The 17,984-nt window shown below is 38.5% G+C and overlaps 2 protein-coding genes and 1 pseudogene across 2 annotated transcripts; 1 reads left to right on the plus strand and 2 right to left on the minus strand.

Annotated features, from left to right (window-relative positions):
• Window positions 1–262: 262 nt before the first annotated feature.
• Window positions 263–2,183, minus strand: LOC106303376 (annotated as a pseudogene).
• A 392-nt stretch (window positions 2,184–2,575) lies between these two features.
• Window positions 2,576–5,829, plus strand: LOC106306084 (heat shock 70 kDa protein 6, chloroplastic-like). The gene is made up of 8 exons (XM_013742553.1): window positions 2,576–3,277; window positions 3,362–3,614; window positions 3,705–3,784; window positions 3,863–4,005; window positions 4,088–4,186; window positions 4,314–4,503; window positions 4,718–5,116; window positions 5,278–5,829. The coding sequence occupies exons 1-8, from the start codon at window positions 2,714–2,716 to the stop codon at window positions 5,674–5,676; spliced, it is 2,127 nt and encodes a 708-aa protein (XP_013598007.1). The 5' UTR covers window positions 2,576–2,713; the 3' UTR covers window positions 5,677–5,829.
• A 5,275-nt stretch (window positions 5,830–11,104) lies between these two features.
• Window positions 11,105–13,613, minus strand: LOC106306915 (uncharacterized protein At5g49945-like). Its single transcript, XM_013743704.1, has 3 exons — window positions 12,567–13,613; window positions 11,536–11,739; window positions 11,105–11,462 (listed from the first exon to the last, which is right to left on the minus strand). The coding sequence occupies exons 1-3, from the start codon at window positions 13,536–13,538 to the stop codon at window positions 11,232–11,234; spliced, it is 1,407 nt and encodes a 468-aa protein (XP_013599158.1). The 5' UTR covers window positions 13,539–13,613; the 3' UTR covers window positions 11,105–11,231.
• Window positions 13,614–17,984: the final 4,371 nt, after the last annotated feature.

Genomic DNA, 17,984 nt, shown 5'->3' on the forward strand with positions numbered 1-17,984 from the left:
TATTTTATTTTTTACATGCATTATATGCTCTGGGACCTTGTTTCCATAGCCATGATGAAAGACTATCCGTAGATACACTGTTGGGGTCACATTCGATCGGAACCTTTTCTTTCTTTTTTTGTAAGCTTTTCCTTTCTTTTTTTTTCACATCTATTTCATAGTTAGATATGCTTGCTTCGTTGCAGGACCTGCGGGTACATTTGGTAATCAGATAGCTGATGACTGTATTGAAGGCCTCTTTAGAGCATTTCTTGAACAGAATCTACCTCCTCAGAATGTTCTTCTCATCACTAACGAGAATGGGTTCACACCGTGGTTGGCTGATTTGAGAGATGCACAACACAAGGTCATAGTAGCTACTAGTCAAGACTGTCATGAACTCAAAACTGAAGCGGATGAAATGTGGGACTGGGACAAAGAGGTCTTGCCTTTTCTTGTATTGAATTTGTTTGTTTTGGAAAGTTGTATTGAAGGATTCTGAGTTGTTGGGTTTGTCACCTGAGATACACATCTAGTTGTTTTTAATATAATTCATGACATTGGGTGCATAAAGTACAACAAAGGCTCCACAAAAAGGATTACCAACTATAATCTGGTCAAAGAATTGGTCATTGTGTTCATGCTTCACATAATATACAAATCTTTAGCAGGCATGCCCATTATCTCTTCACCAGCCTCTTGGAATGCTGTGTATAGTCTTGTAACTGGAGCTGCAGTATATACCTATAGTCACATTCATCAACGCATTCATCACACTTTTCACACCGCTCCCATCTCTGTTCTCTGTTCTCTGTCAACTTTTAATTGCAAGGACGATCACCGTTCATGATAGGAGGACAAGCTGTGTAGTAGAAGTTGGTCTACCTTCATGTATATAATAGTGGCATTGACTGTAATCCAGTCAGTTTTTTTCCGAGGTCCCTAGTTTCTCATCCTTAATTTGAGAAATTGTTTTACGAACATCTACTTTGCCACTACCGGAAAACTCTTTTGATATCGAGAAACAAGGAGCACTCCTTCCTTCTCTCTCACACCATTCCTTCAGCTTACGAGCTTCAACAAGATCTGGCTCAACGAACAGTTGACTGGATCCAATGGTGCTCACTGCCTTTCCGTTAAACTCACTGATCCTGCCCGCCTTAACAGCAAGAACTCGCAAAGACTTTGCAGCCTTTGTCCTTCTGCATTGAGAAGTTACCCCACATGGTCACGGGTCACCTGACCTCTACACTTGGACCTTACATATCTTTCAACTGGGGAAATCTTTTCTGTGTCTCAGTCCCGATTTTCTTCATTATCGATCCAGTAAGACTGATAGAGACACAATGCCAATCACATCAATGATGCTGTTAGTGTCCATGATTTCAATTTCACCTATGGAACGGAAATTGTACTGCTTCTGACGAATGGCAGCAGCGTCCTCCTCGTAGCATTGTTGTGTCGTTGATGCATTATCCAGCGTGGTTTCGTAGTCGCTAGCGAGATGATTAAACTTCTTCTGAGCAGGCTGCAACTTCCCCCTTGAAACTAGATAAACTACAATCTGGTAATCCGTCAATAAAGAGTGACTTGAGTGAGAAGTTATCTTCACACCTAACACATTGACTTGTCCCTATATCTCGGGTGTTGTTGACTTTACGACCGCCACTCAAATCACCCCTACCATGTTGCTCAAAACTACTACTTGTATTTGACTTGTTACCAGAGTCTCTCCTCCATGCTGATCACTAGCCTTTCGTGGTGCTCGTACGTGATCTCCAATTATATAAGAACTCGTCTTAATCACTTCCAGTTGCGCCAAGAACAACAATCCTAACATTTAAACGAAAGATCCTAGCTAACTATATAAATCTTCTTCTATAAATCATTTATCATTTTACCAGATACAAATCAAAAAAGGTTACTTACTTTTTCTTTTGGATCTCACTACAAACGAAATGATCAAGGATCGAACCGGATTGAAGAATCTCATCTTTAACAAGTGGGTTGAGAGTAACGCCTAGCTTCGCCTGAACGAAGGCTGTTCCAACAGATAACAAGACCCTAATTCTCTCCTTCAATGGTTCTTGCTGAGCCGTGATCAGGTTCAATTCCGTCACTTGCAGAACCGGTTGCATGTCTTCATGGTTTTTCACTGTTTCCTGGTAATCCGAATATTCTTCAAAACCGTACCCGAAATACATGTTTGAAACCTAAAAATCTATTTTGAATACTTAATTTCATATTTTTGATAGATACCCTTTTTGTGTGTTTGAAATTTGAAAAATATACCTTTTATTTAAAGAAATTTGTAATGAAAATCTATCTTATTAAAATATAAGATTCCAAATCAGGTAATTTAAATGGATTTTTACTGTGTTTTAGTTAAAATAAGAATTTTAAAATCACAAAGTTAACAAAAAAAACGTTACTAAAAATAAATTCACTAAAAATCTTGTTAAATAGTAGTATACTAAATACGCCCCATCAGGATTTTGGTAAATACAAATGTCGGTTCTGTGTAAAAGTGATGTGATACAGGTAAGGGCTTTTAAAGCCCATACAAGGCCCATTCCAGAATCTTCTACCGCCACTCCAGTCTCCACCGTTTTCTTATCTTCTTCCTCCATTCACCTACCACCACCACTAGGGTTTTTCTTCAACCGCTCCTTCTCATCTCTCTCCCTCTCTCCACTCACGTCGTCGCCTCTCCTTCTCTCGTAAGCTCAAAAAAATGGCTTCCTCCACCGCTCAGATTCACGTCCTCGGCGGAATTGGATTCGCCGCCTCTTCCAAGAGGAATCTCAATGCCAAAGCTAACCTCAAGCCGAGAAGCGCCTTCTTCGGCACCAGGACCGGTCCTTTCTCAGCCCAGACCTCCGCCTTCCTGAAAATGAACAGCCGGAAAGGCTCCAGATACGCCGTAGGTCCGGTCCGCGTGGCGAACGAGAAGGTCGTTGGGATCGATTTGGGAACGACGAACTCCGCCGTAGCTGCCATGGAAGGAGGAAAGCCGACGATTGTGACGAACGCCGAAGGTCAGAGGACGACGCCGTCTGTGGTGGCGTACACGAAGAGCGGTGACAGGCTCGTGGGGCAGATTGCGAAGAGGCAGGCGGTTGTTAATCCGGAGAACACGTTCTTCTCGGTGAAGAGGTTTATTGGTAGGAGGATGAATGAGGTTGATGAGGAGGCTAAGCAGGTGTCTTACAGAGTTGTGAAGGATGATAACGGGAACGTTAAGCTCGAGTGTCCAGCGATTGGGAAACAGTTTGCTGCTGAGGAGATTTCAGCTCAGGTATTTGTAAAGTTGAGATTCTGTTGAGGAGTTTTTGATGTGTGTTGTTTCTTGTTTATAGGGCTTGTGTGTGTTTGTTTGTAGGTTTTGAGGAAGCTTGTGGATGACGCTTCGAGGTTCTTGAATGAGAAAGTGACTAAGGCTGTTGTTACGGTGCCTGCTTACTTTAATGACTCGCAGAGGACAGCTACTAAAGATGCTGGTCGCATTGCTGGTTTGGAAGTTCTTCGTATTATCAATGAACCCACGGCTGCTTCTTTGGCTTATGGTTTTGAGAGAAAAAGCAATGAGACTATTCTAGTCTTTGATCTTGGTGGTGGTACCTTTGATGTCTCAGGTACTTGACATTAAAGATTTTGGCTTTTACCGTCTTTTGATGTTTGGCACCTCTTAATATATGTATTTGGTTATGTTTCTTGTTATACAGTGCTTGAGGTTGGTGATGGTGTGTTTGAAGTACTTTCTACTTCTGGTGACACACATTTGGGTGGTGATGATTTTGACAAGGTGAGTTTAATTATGAGCTTTGAATCTGTTTACTCTCTCTTCGGTACTTTACTTGATAGATTTAACTTTTGAATGCAGAGAGTTGTTGATTGGCTTGCTTCTAACTTCAAAAAAGATGAAGGCATTGATCTTCTGAAAGACAAACAAGCACTTCAGAGGCTGACAGAAGCAGCAGAAAAAGCCAAAATCGAGCTATCCTCCCTCACTCAAACGAATATGAGGTACAATTAATTTCTTACCAAAACGTTGATGTAGTTTTTTCACAAGCATGCATATTCTGATCAATATAATTTATGTGACCAGCTTGCCATTTATCACGGCCACGGCTGATGGACCTAAACACATAGAAACCACCCTCACACGTGCCAAGTTCGAAGAACTGTGCTCAGATTTACTCGACAGGTAATTTACTCATAGCTGTTGTGACGTATTAATATCTGGAAAAGTCATTCTATTGCTATGTGATCATTCTAATGCTTTTGATTAACTATGGCGGCCTAAGTTTCTTATCCCTGTCTCTGCCTTATAGGTGTAAGACTCCCGTTGAGAATTCGCTGAGAGATGCAAAGCTCAGCTTTAAGGATATTGATGAAGTGATCCTTGTTGGTGGATCCACACGTATTCCTGCTGTTCAGGAAGTCGTCAGGAAGCTGACTGGGAAAGAACCCAATGTCACAGTAAACCCTGATGAGGTTGTAGCTCTAGGTGCTGCGGTCCAGGTGTGTTCTCGTCAATTGTTAATAGAAATCATGTTCGTTGTTTAATAGTATACTTTTTGAAATGCAAATTATGTTTGCGTTCATAGTTATCAAGGAAAATTGCTTATTCGTATGCTAGCGCTAACAAAAGATCAAGGTCTTGGTCATTTTATGGCCATGAACTTTTGTTTCACTGCAGTGAGTCTCATAAAGTACCATTTTATTTTGATTACAGGCTGGGGTTCTGGCTGGAGATGTGAGCGACATTGTCCTTCTCGACGTGACGCCGCTTTCCATTGGTTTAGAAACACTTGGTGGTGTTATGACCAAGATTATTCCAAGGAACTCAACTCTGCCTACCTCTAAGTCAGAAGTCTTCTCTACTGCTGCTGATGGACAGACAAGTGTTGAGATTAATGTGCTCCAAGGGGAGAGGGAGTTTGTCCGGGATAACAAGTCTCTTGGCAGCTTCCGTCTAGATGGTATCCCACCAGCACCACGTGGAGTTCCACAAATCGAAGTCAAATTTGACATCGATGCCAATGGTATTCTATCTGTCAGTGCTAGTGACAAAGGCACTGGAAAGAAACAAGACATCACCATTACTGGTGCCAGTACATTGCCTAAGGACGAGGTTCGTACAATTTAAAAAATCAAACCACATTGATTTAGTTAATATCTATGTCTAACTTTGATACGCATTGGTAGATATGTCCATGATCATATTAGTGTTCTGTTTCTCTAGTATTCATTCCTGTTCATGTTAACAAAAGTGGCTGTGAATTGACGGTACAGGTAGAGCAAATGGTCCAAGAAGCAGAAAGGTTTGCAAAGGATGACAAGGAGAAGAGAGAAGCAATTGACACAAAGAACCAAGCGGACTCAGTGGTGTACCAGACAGAGAAGCAACTTAAAGAACTCGGAGAGAAGATTCCAGGTGAAGTGAAAGAGAAGGTGGAGGCCAAGCTACAAGAGCTGAAGGACAAGCTTGCAAGTGGAACCACTCAAGAAATCAAGGACACAATGGCTGCTCTTAACCAAGAAGTGATGCAGATTGGCCAGTCGATGTACAACCAGCCTGGAGCTGGAGCAGCAGGTGCAGGTCCTTCCCCTGGAGGTGAAGATGCTTCATCAGCAGACTCAACCGGGAAAGGTGGTGATGATGTGATTGATGCTGACTTCACAGACACATGAATTAAGAAGCAACGCTTGTGAACGAGTATTATTTATGGTTCGAGAAAGCAGCAATGTTTTTACAGAATTATGTTTTTATGTGATTCCTGCACTACTGTTATTTTCTCCTCTTCCAAGGTAACTTGGTAGAATAATCACATGATCTCACGTGAACATGATAACACATTTTCAAATTATTCCCATAGATTAAAAAACAAAGATTAATCCCAATGATTATTAAGTTGCACAATCAATAATAAACGTACTAAACAAAAATTCAATAATAAATCGTAAGAAATAAAAACAACGAGAAATAAGTACTTCAAAAAGAAACATAGACTAGAGAGGAAAACAAGAGCGAGCTTCATTTTAGTAAAACACAGTTTCAACGTCTAGTAAAAACGTAATGGTCTTGGGAGGATATCCTACCTACAACATGTATATAATGAAATGAAACATACGAGTATTTGGACATGTATTTACATTTTTCTTTGTTGAGAATCTATGTCATTATTAAGAAAAAACTTGCCTTATCATGGTAGTTGGATATTTTATATAGCCTTCGCTAGCGCTTGGCAGATTGAGAATGCGTATCGATTCTGTTTTCCTGTTTGACAACGAGTAGAAAGAATTAAACAGGTTGTTGCTCAAATGGTTAGACAATCAACTGATACAAAGGGAGAGCATGCGCGTACTTCCTTTGTATGTTCTTTATCTGGGAGATGCTTATTGAAAACATCCAGGGTTTTGCAAACATAAACACAATTTGCAACAAAACATTCCGGTAGATACAACAACCCTTTCACTTTCACTGAACTTCTGAAGAGTATGTCTTCTTGTCTCTGAAACTGGGGAGGACAAAAAAAAAGTTCAGCGTAATTAGTTTGGTGGTTATGTAGTGGAAGATGAGAGAACAAAAAACAAAAAAAACAAAACACCTGCAAGTAAGCTTTCCCAGAGCCCCTCTGCAGAAGTGACCAGGAGTGGTATTTCAAAAGGCTTAACTGAATAAGCCAAAAAACAGTTGTAGTTTCCGGCAAATAAGCGTTGAACGGTCCTAATGTTGGAGCATTTGGAATGATTCAGAGGAACCATACTGAACAAGATTGAAGATGAACTTGAGAAGGTAAAAAATGAGAATCATCAGGTGGAAGATATTGCGTTGTGGAGGAGTAAAGTATAGGTTTATAAGAAGGCTTTCTCTTCAAAGAATACCTGGCTCGAGATCAGGAAAGTATATGGCAACACAAGGATGGAATAGAGGGGTCTGGTTCAAGCATGCTACTCCTAAGTATTCTTTTCACATATGGACAGCAATGAGAGACAGGTTATCAACGTGTGATAGAATGCTCAAGTGGAATCCAACCATCAATCCTATCTGTGTTCTATGTCAACAAAGTATGGAGACACGCAATCATCTGTTCTTCTCTTGTTCATACTCAAGTCAAATCTTGCAGAAGCTTGTGAGAGGATTGCTTCAATCGAGATACACAGATGAATGGGAAGATATTGTTACTCTCTTGCTTGATAATAGACAGGAGTATGTAAGGTTATTATTATCGAGGTACACTTTCCAAGCTACTGCTCATACAATCTGGTGGGAAAGAAATATGAAAAAACATGGAGATATGCAACACCCCATACACTATGCTGACCATCACAAGATGGCCGGGCTAAGAGTATGGTTCGGAACTAGATGATTTCTAAATAGAAGTTTTGTTTATTCCAGTAAGTTTCTTCCTCGTAGTCACATAATATGTAAAACAGTTTGTTTGGATGAATAAAATTTAACATTTATTCAAAAAAAAAGAGAGTTACATAGGTGAACTTACTTTGAATGCTATTGTTCGATATGTGGGTGATCCACACCCAAAAGAGGATAGAAACGTTCACGATGCACTATGGCGATCCAGAAAACCCTTTGTAAGCTTTTTTCACTTCCGGTACATAGTCACTTATGTTTGCTTTGTGATCAGATGGCTAATGAACATATGCAACACCTCACTGATGAATTTCTTGAAAAGAACTCACGAGCTCCTCCTTAGAATACTATACTCATCACTAACGACAATGGGTTCAAGCTGTGGATGAATGAATTCTTTGAGAGATGCAAAACACATGGTTTTATTAGCTACTATTTTTTGCATGTGGTAGATGTGAGGTTCTCATTTTTCAGACTACTAGTGAATTCTTTTCGATTATATTTCATTAGTTTCTTACCAGATTATATGAGCTCTCCCTCTGTCTCTCTCTCTCTGTTCCGGTCCTTTGATTCGGCACCGCCGTGACCAGAGTGGCGGTGGCGGTGCGGTGTTGTGAGTCCTCCTCAGTCTTCGAGTCTCTTCTCTCTCTCTCTCTCTCTCTCTCTCTCTCTCTCTCTCTCTTTCTTACTCTCTCTCTCTCTAGGCTTAGTTCTCTCTTTCTTGAAAAGTTTATTTACAAATGCATCAGAGTCTCCGGCGCCGTTGTGGTCGTTTTTCTCTCATGTCTCTTTGTTCCGGTGCTTTGATTCGGCGCCGCCGTGACCAGAGTGGCGGTGGCGGTGCGGTGTTGTGAGTCCTCCTCAGTCTTCGAGTCTCTTCTCTCTCTCTCTCTCTCTCTCTCTCTCTCTCTCTCTCTCTCATGTCTTTGGTGTGCTTAATTTGTACAACCATTAATTCTTGGAGTAATGAAAACTGAGAGAATCTGAGAATTTAAATGATATTTCCACCATTTAGACAAAAGATTGTTTGATATATTTCTTTTTGGGCTAATGTTTCTCGAAAATCTTGATATCTGTTATTTTAGTCTTTCTACAATATGTGTTGATTGTTGATTGTTTCGCGATATGTGTTGATTGTTGTTGACTTCACAGACAGCAAATGATGAAAAGAAGACGGTTTTGAATTTATATATCCAATGAAAAACACATGATTTTGTAGGCTTTGATTGGATTGAGACAATTGACGTTTCAAAGCAGCACACTATTGTTGCAGTCTTGCAGATGATGTTCTAATTCATAATAATATGTTGCAGTGATTCCTTCATCGCTATTATTTTCCCTTAGAAATTGCACCTTCGAAACTTTATACTTTTCATAAATATTCAAAACTATTATACATAAGCCGAATGAATTTTGCTTCCGTATGGCTAGTCTTTCGTAGTTGTAAATTTAGAATGTTATGTAAATTTTGGGTCATTGATCATGTTTGAAAATTTTAAGAACTATAATAATTATGTTATGTAAACTTGAATTGGAGAGATATTAGTATTGTAATATGAATGTAAATTGTGAATTTACGTAACATAAGTGTATAAGAATATTAGTATAATTGTGAATGTATTGTTATGTTTACGAACATATGAGCTTTTTCTCATTTCTGATTTCAAAAAAATAATTAATTATTTCTATGAAAAATTTCATAACCACTAACCATAATTGTTAGACTACAAAGTGTGAAGTATTTGTTGGTAAAAAGTAAATTTTATATTTCTCGGAAGAAACGGAAACTGATTGAAGAACTCCTTGATTGAATGTTGAATTGTACCCCGGAAGCGATTGAATTACCTTCAGTAAATCAAACCAGCTAAGGTGCCTTTTGTTAAACTTTGACGAAGGTTCTCTCCGGGACGCCTATCTCTTTGGTTTGGCGGTATGTGTTGATTGTTGCTGATTTCACAGACAAAAATTGATGAAAATAAGACGGTTTTGAATTTATATATCCAATGGAAAACACATGATTTTGTAGGCTTTGATTGGATTGAGACAATTATTTGGCGTTTCAAAGCAGCAAACTATTGTTGCAGTCTTGCAGAAGATGTTCTAATTCGTAATAATATGTTGCAGTGATTCTCATCGCTATTATTTTCCCTTAGAAATTGCATCTTCGAAACTTTATACTTTTCATAAATATACAAAACGAGTACACATAAGTCGAATGAATTTGATTCTGTATGGCTAGTCTTTCGTAGTTGTACATTTAGAATATATATACCGATTTTATATGTCAATCGTGAATAACAATTTTCCATAACTTTTTAACCAATAGAGATCTAATAAACACCATTAATTCTTTTTGAAGTTAAACAATTTTTCATTAAATAATAGATTGAAAAGGTAAAAAATGTATTTTTTTGAAACAAATTATTTTTCTAGAATATGAATCTTTTTGAAACGGAAGGAGTATATAATTGCTTAATTCAAATGAATTTGTAAAACATTTGCATATAATAAAAACATAGTATAATGGGGAGATCCATTTGGGTGGGTCTCCGACCCATTTGACCCTCGCGTTGAAGAAGGTGCGTCTTTGTTGCAGATCTCTCCCCAGTTTGGACGCTACAACTGTCACTGGAGCCTCACTCAGTAAGTGAGATTAGGAACAAAATCTTGAGCTTTGACCTTCGCATAGACGAGGTGGCGTTTAAAATACAATCAAGAGAAATTTTATGTCATTAATGCGTCAGTTGTAGCTGTCAAATGGTCCGTTCATGGTCCAATTGGACATGACCAGTTGGATCATTTCAGTTTTGGACAGTAATGAGTGGTCCATATTGGACAATGGTACAAACAAATGTCCAAAACCAATAGAGACCATGACACCCAATAATATTTATAATTATTTTTTAATTATTAGTTTAGATTTTATTTCTAAAATTTTGAAATTATGTTTACTTTCCAAAATTATAAAAGTATTTTTTTTCTTGTCAAAACTGTAAAACTATGTTTTCCTCTCAAAATCGAGAAATTTCATTTTTCCGCCAAAATCGAGAAATTGCGTTTTTCCGCCAAAACCGAAAAATTGTGTTTTCTCGCCAAAACCGAGAAATTTTGTTTTCCCGCCAAAACCGAAAATTGCATTTTTTCCGATAAAATCGAGAAATTGCGTTTTCCCGCCAAAACCGAGAAATTGCATTTTCTCGTTAAAACCGAGAAATTACGTTTTTCCGCTAAAACCGAGAAATTGCGTTTTCCCGCCAAAACCGAGAAATTGTGTTTTCTTGCCAAAACCGAGAAATTATGTTTTCTTGCCAAAACCGAAAAATTACGTTTTCCCGCTAAAACCAAAAAATTATGTTTCTCGCCAAAACCGAGAAATTGCATTTTCCCGCCAAATTTATGAAATTACGTTTTACATCAAAATCGTTATTTTTTTATTTTAACGATAAAACTGTTTTTTCGGGTTAAATTGTAAAGCTATGTTTTCTTTTGTTAAACTCATGAAATTATGTTTTATTAAGCTCATGGACACCCATTGTCCATTTGGTTTTCGCCCAATTAGACCATGTATCAATTGATCTTTTGTCCAAATGGACCATTTATTAATTGGGCACGTTCATAGCCCGCCCAAAATGAATTGGACTTGATTAGCCCATGGTCAGCCCGCCCGGTTTTTTATTAGCGCAATAACTAACTGAGAAGGATGTTACTTCCAGTGAACAAGAAAAGCGGCCTCGGTGCAAGTGCAGGTTCACGAAAGCAAAGAGAAAAGATCTATAATCGAAAGGGCTAAAAAATAAGTAGAGGAATAAAATATCTATTCCAATGGCAAACATGAGAATGCGTGACCTTAGAGAGACGTCCCTATGCTTCGAGTCTAGTGACCACGACTCATCTTAACTTTTGGCATAGACTTCTTCATCTGGCGTGCACGTTCCTTTGCCTCTTTCTTCCTCAGAGCCTCACCGCTAAGCTTTGCCTCTGCCTCCTCCAGTAATCTCTTCTTTTCGGCTTTCTTTCTCTGCAATGCCTCTTGCCTCACACTCTCAAGTTCCTTGTACGCTTCCTGCGCCACCTTTTGCCTAGCTCCATCAGTTTTGTTCCGTGCCTGCAGACAGTAGTTTTAAGTTTATTCAACCTGACTCACACGTGACAAAGTGATAATATGTTTTCCCCTGCACCTGGGAGCTGAGCTTGTAGCGTCCAATTAAGTCAATGTAATACGGAATTAGCGCTATCAACCGGACCATATCATCCATGTGCTTAGCATCAGGCAAGGCAAACTTGAAAAGCAGCATCTTCCTGTGTTTGCCAGGATGTTGGTCCGAAAAATGCATCGAAATAAAATACTTGCCAAACTTTTCGAAGGATTTGTCACCAAAAACCTACAGAGCGCATTTACATCATTGAAATCTGATTAGTATTAAAGATAATTTGAGCATATAGCCCCACATCAACAAGCCAAGTAAAACAAACAAGCTAAAGTCCAATAGTTAAGATCCATTTTCCACATCAACCAATTCATTCGCTCAAGGCAACTGTGTCACAATTGACATATAAAATTGGGAGATATATTCTAAATATACAACATTAAACACTATCCATGCCGCAGCAACATCATTTTTTAACAGTGTATGCATGCAATTTTTTGATTAGTGATCAAACATCAGAGAAAAACAAAGTATCAAACGCTACGGAGTATTTTGATGTCAGAGAGAGGAACATCAAAGCTTACTAAAAAATTACTTTATCGTCATAACGTTCTGAACTCAGGTAGTGATCTTACTTCCACATATCATAACAAGATAAACTAGCGGAATCTTGCACTACATTTTTCACCTTACACATCTAGAATTTGACAGAGAGACAAACGATTCAAACCAAAAAAAATGAAGCTGGTATGGTTCTTAACAAAAGGGAACAGCCAAGCTAACTGATCTCACTGTTGTTCTTACTCTGATCAAGCACATCCCTTTGGCTTAAGAATATCTCATTTATCCAACATAACTACATAAAATCTATATCTCCTTAAGTGAACCAAATTACCAATACAGCCGGGGAATATCGAGATATAGAGCCAAAGCCAGTTCATTTTCACAAAACTTGGTACGAACTTGTACGCTCATCCTTTAAAATTGGTTACTGACACTAAACTAAACTTAACCAGCATCATTGCCAATCATCAAACAACGAGAGAAATTAAGCATCAGACCTGATCAAGCACAACGTCAGTGATCATATCCCCAGCCACCTCCTTAGACTCAGAGACCACAGCCAACTCCTCCGCCACCCACTTCCTCCCACCAGGAGCAGCCACCATCCCTCCAAACCTCTGCAGATCCCTCATCTCCTTAAACATCCCTTTCGCCGCCTTCTTCCTCGCCAACGCAAACACAACATGATCCATACCTTCGTCGTTCATATAAACCTCGAAACCGATCTCGTCTTTACAAGGCACCACGCAATTAAAGAGCCTGGAGATCAGATCGTGCCTGCTCTTGAGCTCCAAGGTCGCCAACATCCCGTGGCAGTACCTACGCCCGCTCGCGTAGAATTTAAACACGTTCGTCGCTTCTTTTAACAACAAAGGAGAGTCATCTCCTTCGCCGACGCCGAGGAGGCTGAAGTTCTTCTCGAAGATCGCGTCCTTGAGCCCGAACTTGGAGGCCCAGGAGAGAGCGAGGCTCTCGTTGTCGCGCTTGCCGAGGAAGTAGTTGGTTAGGTAAGCGATCAAGATCGAGACGCAGACGATCTCTACAGTGTAGGAGGAAAGCTTCTTCTTCTTGGGAGTGTCAGTGTCCTCTGGATCTGGAATCTGTGGATCTGAAGGTGATTCGGAAGCAATCGGAGCTGGAATCTCCGTTGGTTCGTCTTCTGGTAATCCCTCGAACTCGTCTTCGTCCCAGAAATCGAACGAGGTTGGGGATGGCTTGTTGGAGCCGGTTTGAGTCGGGGGAGGGTCCGGTTTAGTGATCGGGGTGGAATCGGGTTCCGGATCTAGAACTGTCGACTCGGATTGAGTTAGGAGGGGAGGAGTGAGCGAGTGGTGAAGCTCGGTGGAGTCCTCGTCGTCTTCGGCATCGAAGCCTTCGAAATGGGAAGATGCGAGAGCACTATGGTGGTGGTGGTGGAGACAGAGGAGAGAGATCAGAGCGACGGAGAAGAGAGAGAGGTGAAGATTCATCGCTGCGAAATGAGTTGAGTCGTGCTTGCGCCTCTGTTTCTGAATCTATGGAATCTATCTAAGAAATTAAATTATTAAAGGAAAATAAAAATTAAATCTAAAGTTAAGAGTAAAAAAGAGTTTGTAGCTGTTAAACCCTTGACTGGTGGGCCAAGGACCTTCCACAACAAGTGTGGCAGTCCATGGGCTTTAAGACGCGCACATTCACAGTTACAATTGGGTCATTGTTTATTGTGTGGTGGTGATGACTAACCGAACTTCAGCTACTGAAACACTTGACTTATGTGACTCTCTATCCTGAGATGCAGCCTGGGCCCTGTGGGAAAGCAGTAGAAGCATGGGCTTAATCCATAACTACATATCTATAAGACTCTGCATCGATGATTTATGGTATGCTTCTTATTTACTCCAGAACCATGGAAACATCAATTTATCTGAGTGACTAAGTGAAGACCATGCACCATTTATTTGTTTGTAACATTTATAGACTAGTTGATAACTTTTCATATTGTAATTATGTTTCCATCATTTGCGCGACTAACTTTATGCAACTCTTTCTAAAAAAATATATTTTTAGGTTAAGGTTTTTCGTATCAGTATTCTTCAACAACAGATGATTTTAGTGTCTAATTAACATGTCATAAAATTATCATCTACATTGTTAAGGGATGTTTATGCATGTATAAGACCTTCAAACACACATATTTTAGAGGGTGTTTGAGTTTGACACCTTCAAACAAATCATCTCTCGACGACTACATTAAGAAGCCAGCTCTCAGTCATCAACATATGAAATATAGTTTATTCTCTATTGTTCAAACTGTTTAATTTCTCTAATTTAAATCACTAAAGTGAAACAAACCCAAAGTTCTTTTAATAGCACCACCATCACGTACGGTACTAGTCCACCATCCGTTGTCCCAAGCAATTGTACGATACATTTTGCTTCGAATAACAATATTCGTCGACCATGATATATGATTAAAAATGATATTTGAGTTTGACATTTTAGTGTGTTCCTTAATGTGCGAATAATATTTTGCATTTATTCACTTAGGCATGAATAATATTATTCGTCAACACCCTGTGATAAAACTAAAAGAATGATAATAGAGTTTGACATTTGGTTGTTCCTAAATGTGAGAATAATATCCACCAACTTTAGCATAATGACACTCGAATAAAATCTTTCGCTAAATAACTCAACCGAGTTTTTGCAGGTGCCTAACAGATGTGAACCAAATTATACAAACATATTGTAATGGACTATAGTTGGAGTACTACTTATGATTTTTTGATTGGAAATTTTTAAATTAAATCATTGATCTATAATGTTTTAGATTTGAAACTAGCATTTTATTGACTTCAATTGATTAATGGTCAATCGTCAATATGCGAGCTAGTACATATGACTAGTTTGGAAACCCCAATAATGAAAAAGGTGGTTTGAAAACCACTAAACTAGAAGACAGATATATGCTAGAAAGCTCTTAACACATTCTTTATAGTAGTGTATACTTATCATATCTCTTTCCAGCTGGGATCCTATCGATCATACAAACTTAGAAACATAACTCAACGTCCAAGAAACTGTTGCGGCCAAGACCACTGAGATTGTGAAAAGAGCGTTGGTTCCAGAACTATTGATAGTTACCTCTGCCACGACCGTTTATTTGTTTGTGTTCGAGTAATCGTGTTTCCTGTTTTATCACTCCTAAATTATCGTTTCTCAACCAAGTACTATCCATTTTAAATTTACAGAATTTAAAGAGAAGCCTCATTTAGCTAATTGACAAATCCATTCACAAATGTCATATATATATATGAATGAACAAAAGTAAACCTAAACGAACATTTCAATGATTTTAATAGAATATTTGATCAAATGAACTAAATTTTTGGTGTGGCAAATTAAACTGGCATTTAAAATAGGTTATGTAATATTGAAAAACATGTTATACAAAAATATGTCACAGAATGGTTAACAGTACTCTTGATCATATGCTATTTTCAAACTTTAACTACCGATCGATCCCCATTCATCATCATTGTGGTCGTTACATTTCTTATATTATTTTTGTGGCAACCTGAAGTTCTCGTGGTTCTTCCGGCTTCACAAATATAAAAGTTTGTATGGCTTGGGGTTGCGCAAAAAGACGAGTACAAGTTGGTCCATAACACCATAAACATATAACCAAGTAGCTGGTGCAACGTGGTTCATCATGCTTCGTATATTATAACTATATATATATATATATTTATACAATATATTTTGTTTCTCTTGGTAGTGACGACGAAGAAAGTAGATATCAGTAACAATTTGAACGTTTTTTCTATACTTAAACTAGTGCAAGTTACAACACATCTTTCTATGATCCGATTCATGTAACTAAAGTTTCTATATATCGCTTTTGCATTTAAATAATATGTACTTGAGAAACTGTTAACAAACGATATATTCCGTCACCTAACTATTTATGTGTTTCTTTACAAAATGATTTGGCAAGTTGCTTCGTCTGTGGCCTACTTGTGCCACATTAGATTTAATATTGGAAAATAAATCCAGCCTATACAGCCACCCATATTAACCATTAACGAACATGTTAACCATATACCCATTAATTACTAACTCCATTACTAGGGAAATGCATAGATGATTGGAAACATAAGCGGCATATATAGAAGAAGCAAGACTAAATTCAGTCATATATATAGCTTTTAAAAGGCATGAATGATTAGAAACCTTCGTAGAAATAGCAGGGAACCAAACTGATCAACCAAATGACTTTTATTGGGGATTCATGGGGCTCAGGGCTTGAGTTCGACCGTTGAATTTCAACTGGTGTTCTCATCGTTTGCAGCTTTGAAGATAATGACTATATATATTCAAGTGTGAGATCTCATACCAACAAAAGTCTTCATCTAAAATGACTAGTTAGTTAGACTGAAAGCAAGCATCTAAATCTCGATTAGTGAACGTGCTCATGAAATACTCATAACTCTCGAGTATATGGTCTATGCACAAATTTCTATTACTGATATATATTCCATATCGGGAATTCAATAGGACATTAACTAATATTTAAAAGGTTATGACTAATCCACTAATCAACAATTAGTTTTAAGTTAGAAACTCATGATAAACCTGAATCTAACATGATATTAGAGTCTAGATCCTAAATACCCTAAATCCCTAACTAATATGACCCTTCCGACCGGGTATAAAGGTCGTATTTGACCCTCTCGACCGGGTAAAACTGTCGTACTAAAAACTTGCTCCACCGATTATAAATGTCCTAAAAATTCCGAGATTTCTGGCCGATAATAGCCATCATTTCGAAGAAGGGTATTAGAGATATATATCCCACATCGAGAATTCAATAGGACATTAATTAATATATAAAGGTTACGGCCAATCTACTAATCACCAATTGATTTTAAGTTGGAAACTTGTAATGCAGCAATTTCTTATCGGGACAATCACGTCAACGAAAGTATAAAGCTCGTTAGAACAGGATAGTTGCGAAGTATTCGATGAAAGTGGACGATATGCATGCACCGACAGTTAATGACTCCAAAATGGGTAAAGTGGTCGATCGCACTCGTATACTCTATAGGTGTTATGTGTTTTGGCTCCTTCCCCATCCACATTTATGTTTGATCCAAAAATGGTGTTTATGCTGTTGATGTTTGTTGAATCAATACAATAAAAGAATATAAGAATAAGAATTAGATTCTTGAGGCTTAGGAGAAATCTTTAGATGAAATCAAATCAGAAAAATAATATAAAAGAGATTTCATTGATTGAAGGTTCATCACCAAGATGATTACAAAGGTAAAGTGAACCTTAGAATACAAAATCTCTATGAAAATATGTTCTTAAAGTCTAAGAAGAGGAGAAGATCCTTTCTCATAAGGAGGTAGCTCCTTATTTATAGAAAGATGAAGTCTAGGGCTTCCTAGCCATATGGGCCTAGTTCAATGTCTAATGGGCCTTGAGGAGGATGTAAATCCATCCCCAACAGTATGTCCCCCTAAGTTCGTTGAGAGAGATGGAATCGATCTCTGCGAAGTTTACGAATAGGGTTTATTAGACAATGAACTAGACACATCATGCCTATGACGGTTTAGGCGAGTTTATTTCGAACTTGTGCCTAGTAAAAAGCGAGTTTGCTTTAAACTCGTGCTTAGCGAAAGACGAGTTTACATTACTCATGCTAAGACATAGGCGAGTTTACTGAGAACTCGTGCCTAGTGGAAGGAGAGCTTCTGTAAACTCATGCCTAGCCAAAGATGAGTTTTTATAAACTCGTATCTAACAATAAGCGAGTCGACCGCAAACTGCCTAATAAAAAGCAACTTCAATTTAAACTCGTTCCTAACATACACGTTTACCGAACTATTGCCGACCCGAAGTCTCGTGTTGAGATCGTGTGTGCCGAGCAA

Source organism: Brassica oleracea, chromosome C7 (genome assembly GCF_000695525.1).
Source record: "Brassica oleracea var. oleracea cultivar TO1000 chromosome C7, BOL, whole genome shotgun sequence".
In the NCBI taxonomy this organism is placed as follows: Eukaryota; Viridiplantae; Streptophyta; class Magnoliopsida; order Brassicales; family Brassicaceae; genus Brassica; species Brassica oleracea.